The 5193-nt window shown below is 34.1% G+C and overlaps 1 protein-coding gene across 1 annotated transcript; it reads left to right on the top strand.

Annotated features, from left to right (window-relative positions):
- The first annotated feature begins 2578 nt into the window (after positions 1-2578).
- Positions 2579-4529, top strand: LOC6638873 (circadian clock-controlled protein daywake). The gene is made up of 5 exons (XM_002062215.2): positions 2579-2666; positions 3602-3694; positions 3756-3909; positions 3982-4265; positions 4326-4529. Exons 1-5 carry the CDS (start codon positions 2579-2581, stop codon positions 4523-4525), a joined length of 819 nt encoding a protein of 272 aa, XP_002062251.1. The 3' UTR covers positions 4526-4529.
- The last annotated feature ends 664 nt before the right edge of the window (positions 4530-5193 follow it).

Here is a 5193-nt window from a genome sequence, read left to right on the forward strand (position 1 = left end):
AGTTGTAGAGACGAACGAAACGAAAACCCAACCGAAACCAAGCAACTATCATCAAAATCCTATTAGTTGGATCTCTTGTTGGCTGTTGGACCTCGTCTATTGTCCTTGTCCAGTTGCCTGCATTTTGTTAGCGTTTATTTGGCAAATTAATTCCCCAAAAGGTAAGCCAAACTTGCGATTTGAAACAATCAGCGAGAACACCCCCCAAAACACACACAGACACACACACAATTTCCATCTCTCTCACACACACACACACACACACACACATTGTAAAATGAAGGTCTTTTGTCCTTTTTTTAAGGTTTTTTCGTTTTGGTTTTTTGGTTTGATGCCATTGCTACTGCAGCTGTTGTTTGCCCAGAGCAAAAGCAAAAACCCTGGGCACACAATTTGTGACAATTCCTTTTTGCGGATTAATATTTGCTCTGCCCCCCACCACACCCCTTTACCACCCCGAAAACAAAAACACATCCCCTTACCACTCGACCTACTGGACTGAACAGCAAGAGCCATGTCCTGGAGCAGGAGAAGGGCAGTTGGGTTGGCTTAGGAGAGCAACGGTACTCTCACCGGTTGCGCTTTTATTTGTTTCGCTGCCCTTTTGCCTTACTGCTTGTGTGTGTGTGTGTGTCCTCACTTTATTTAAATTAACATGCGCATATTTTTGGTTTGTGTCCAAAAAGTTTTTCACCCGAGATTTTTGCCTGTCCTTTTTCTCTGTCTGTGTGTGTGTGTGTTGCTGCTGCTGCTTCTGATGATGATGACAACCCTTAGATAATTATTTTTAATGTGCTACTCATTGTTTTTAGAACTTAATAATGCTGATGTCCTTCGTCCTTCCTTCCATTTGGCCATCATCTTTTCTTTTGCCAATCCCCCCCAATACTCATCTCACCTGAATTTGTTTGGGTACAGCTTTTGTTTGCTTGGCTAGGCAAATTATGAAGTCTTATGAGATAAGGCAAATTGGTTTTACTTTTTGCAATTCGGGTTTCATTTTAAATAATCATTTCGTATAACATTATCTATTTGATGTTGAAACATGATATATCAATAACAACTTTTAAGCATGTAAAAAAAGAACCACCAAATAAGATGTAACAGTCTGTAGATTTGCCATCATTGCAATTCAATTTGGCAAATTATTTCATTTAACTGATTGCAAGCCAAATAAATTTACTGCCCATCCACACACTTGAGTTGATTCCTTGACTACTTTTTCGCCCCTTTTCTTTTTTTTTGTTGGCCTGACATCTAGCTTGATATATGACCAAAATGCTTGTCTCATTTCCTTTACTTCTCCAACTGCTTCTGCATTTTAATACTCTTATAAAATTTGGCATATTTTTGAGAGGAAGACAAAAAAATCAGTGATTCAAATATATATGAGAAAAAGTTAGTAAAATGAGAACTTTTTTGTTTGTTCTTTCTAACTTAAGAGTTGTCATCTTGAATTGGCTAAATGCCACACACAAGATTGTTGACTTGGCCTATGGAAATCCTACTCGTAACAGAAAGTGTATATAAACTTCGGTCATGTGAAAGTTTGGTTTTTTTTTCAAGATTGCCTGACAAAGTTGTTGCCATTTGTTCAAGTTCTTTTAGGTGGTCAGTTTTGGTCAGTCGATGGTTGTTTTTCTTTTACTTTACTTGGGCGCTAAGACAACAGTTGATAGACAGTAAGTAATACGCTTACTTCATTTACCTTTGCTTCTTTTTATTTTCAATAATACATGTATAAATTTATATATATTTTCTTAGTATTGAAAAAGATTGAAAACACACAAAATAAACGAAAAATTCAAATTAAAATCTTTGTTTATCAATTTTGATGTCGCAATTCGGTCGGCAAATTCAAGTGTCAACATCATAGTAGCAGCCTTTGGCGGCGGCACTTGCACATTATTATGGCTAAGTTTACTTTCGGGTATATGCATTTATATAAAATATATAGAAATGAAAAGAAAAATAATTTCATATGTTCAGTCATCAATTCTAGTATAACAGACAGTGTATGAAAATTTGCTTCCCAAAATGGTTTCAAAAAATGTCTTTAGGTGGATCAAAAGTGGTCAAAATTCCGCTTAACTATCTAGGGTACCTTTATGTCCATATTTTCTGATGGTTTTCTTTATGTGTGTTTATTCAAAGAGACTTTTATTTTTATTTCCTCACCGCAAACACGATCAACACCAACGAATCGATGACGAAATGACCATAGTGTAATGTTCGCTGTGTATAGTGTAAGAAAAAAGAAAAACTGCAACTGTTCTCCAATGGCTCAGCTCTGCCAACTGGCCAACATACCGAAATGCAATTGCGAAATTTTTTTTCGCAGCACTGAAATCAAGTTTTCCCCCAACGGCCTGGCCTGGCAGAGCAACGAAAGCCTCTAGCTAAAGAGTATTGTAAAAGATTTTCCATTCATTCAGTTTTCAGTTTTCATTTGCAACTCGTTGATGTTAGTTGAAAGACATTTTGTGCATTGTCTGGGGAGTTCCTCAAAATCAAAATCAATTAGAAAAACAAAAAAATACAATCCAAGGAAATCTTGTTGAATCAATCAAACACTAAAATGAGTGTGCTCTTGGCTTATATCATGGGTATGGCCTTGGCCATATGTCGAGTTCGTGGACATGATGATGGCTTTTTGACGGAGCCGCGTAAGTGTCAAGTGAGGTCAACAAAACAAAAATTTCATTGTAAATACATCATGATGGAAAATGTGGATTAATGGGGATTGATGGGATCTTACATTTAAGTTAGTTTGGCAAAGATCTAAGAAAGTTTAAAAGAACAAAAGTTTTTATATCTCATGTAAGAGATGCAAATAAATTTATTAACAGCAAAAATTTAGAATTATTTCGAATTTTGAACAGTTTAACATAATGGGAAAGATTTACTATAAAGCCATGTGAAACTGTTTGGCGATATTATTAATCAGAATAGTTAATAGATTTTATTTTTCTTTTTCTTTTTGATTTTAACTAAACAGATTTGTGAGAGAAAACTGTAGATAAACTGTAATTTTTTAGGTTCTCTTTACTACAGATTTTGATAAGTTATTTTAAGACTAGAGATTCAAAAACCGATAGAATATTATTTATACTTTATTTCAAAATGTCATATTTTTCATAGTCAATATATCTGGTGATCATAAATACAGCGTAAAAGCCGCATAATGCTTTTATGCCACATAATCAGAGGTATATAACGATTTTCCATAGCCAAACTGCATTTTGCCATTATATTCACCGATCGTTATGCACACATTTTGGTTAATCTATTGCTGGCTTCTCCATCAATTTCATTCCAAAGCATTGCTAACTTTTGCACACATTTGTGACTAACCCACATATACATACATATATATATATATATATGAAAAGCGTTTACTATATTATATATATATATATATATATAATTGATATCATTGCACCACTAAACCGGATTTGTTTTTCTGCATTTTTGTTTTTTTTTTTTTGTTTCTGTGTATATGTTTTTTTTTCTGGTGTCTCTTGTTTAATTTTCTTTTGGCTTGTTTAATGAAATCAACAAAAAAAAAAAAAAACAATTGAAAATTTTACTCGAACCGCAGCAGATTACATTAGAGAATGTAAAATAGCCGATAAGAATTTTGTCAACTGTTCAACACAAAGCATACAGCAGTTATTCGATAAACTGAACGATGGTAAGATATTTCACAAAATATTGCTTAAGTTTTATATAATTTAGTATCACATTTCTGCAAGGCATTCCCGGTCTGAACAGCATCAAAAGTTTCGATCCATTTCATTTGAATCGCATTCGCATATCACAGGGTAACAGCAATGCGATCAATTTAAAAGTCGAATTGGCAAATGTGAAAATTATTGGTTTTGGTCATACAAAAGTATTGGAAAGTATGTAAGTTATATAACATTTTTTGTATTTTTCTTTGAGTTTTTGATATGGTAGAAAGTGTTTTTTGCTTTTCAGCGTTTACAAAAAGGATTTTAGCTGGAAAACCACATTCACATTGCCACAGATGAAACTTCAGGGTGATTATAGTCTATTTGGTCGCATTTTGCTAATACCCCTTAATGGGCGTGGTCAGGTATTTCTTGATGCCGAGAATATGACAATTACAATGCATACCAAGACACGTCTATACACCAAGGGCAATTTCACTTTTTACAATGTCACGAATTGTCGTGTAGACTTTAAAATGGATGGCCTGAAATCGTATTTTTCAAATCTCTTCAATGGCAACAAACAATTGGGTAAGTTTGAACACTGAGCAGAGCTTAAGCATACTAATTATGTATATCTTCTTTCCACAGAGGACAGTACTAATAAGTTTTTCAATGACAATTGGCGCATGTTGGCCGATGCCCTTTATTCGGTTATAACACAAACAGTTGAGGACATTCTCTTGGATGTTTTAAGAAAAATATTTCATTTTATACCAGCCAATTATTTTGTTAGTGATATACCAACGCCCGAGCAACTTTATGGCAAAACGAAATCGAAACCAAAGTGAAGAAGAACACAGAAAGAAAATTTTGATGTCTTTTATTTTTTTTGCACTAATCTATTAAGTTGGGGAAAATGCTCTATGGAAAAAGGTTTAATAAAAAGTCAAATTAGGCAATAGAACTAAAATATAATTTTAAAATATCGAAAAACAAATTTTTCTATAATAAAAATATACATATAAGACAATTTGAAAGCTCTTTCAGCATAATGTATTTATTTTGATTTTCTTTTTCAAAGAGTAAAAAAGGAACTCAGAATTAAATACATTTTTAAAGTAACTAGAACTAAATACAGTTTTATCAGTTGCAAGGTTTTTGTTTTTAGAAACAACATTCAATGGTCTCACTTAAAGTCCTTTTGCTTGTCCATGTAGAGTATTAGTGTCCTTCAACTGTTGTCTTAGTCTGCAGTGGCAACAACTGCAGCAACTACTTTTCACCAGACGACATTGTCCGGCCACAATGTTGCATTTCCCATACATGTACATATATCAGGATATATGTCAAGCCATAGCAGTCACTTTTTTAAATGCACTAAAAAAAACAGAACAGAACAGCACGGAAAAAAAATACAAACTAGACCCGGAATGGAGTATGTCGATGAATGGTTAATGGTGTTTGGCATCCAGCTGAGGTTAACCGCAAATATGCCAAAGCAGTGAGCCGCCGCCGC

Source organism: Drosophila willistoni, assembly GCF_018902025.1.
Source record: "Drosophila willistoni isolate 14030-0811.24 chromosome XR unlocalized genomic scaffold, UCI_dwil_1.1 Seg144, whole genome shotgun sequence".
NCBI lineage: Eukaryota > Metazoa > Arthropoda > Insecta > Diptera > Drosophilidae > Drosophila > Drosophila willistoni.

Coding starts and splice junctions, on each gene's coding strand:
- LOC6638873 (XM_002062215.2), top strand. CDS start 2,579: ATGAGTGTGCTCTTGGCTTATATCATGGGTATGGCCTTGGCCATATGT. Junction 3,695..3,755: donor ATTCGATAAACTGAACGATG/GTAAGATATTTC, acceptor CATTTCTGCAAG/GCATTCCCGGTCTGAACAGC. Junction 4,266..4,325: donor CAATGGCAACAAACAATTGG/GTAAGTTTGAAC, acceptor TTCTTTCCACAG/AGGACAGTACTAATAAGTTT.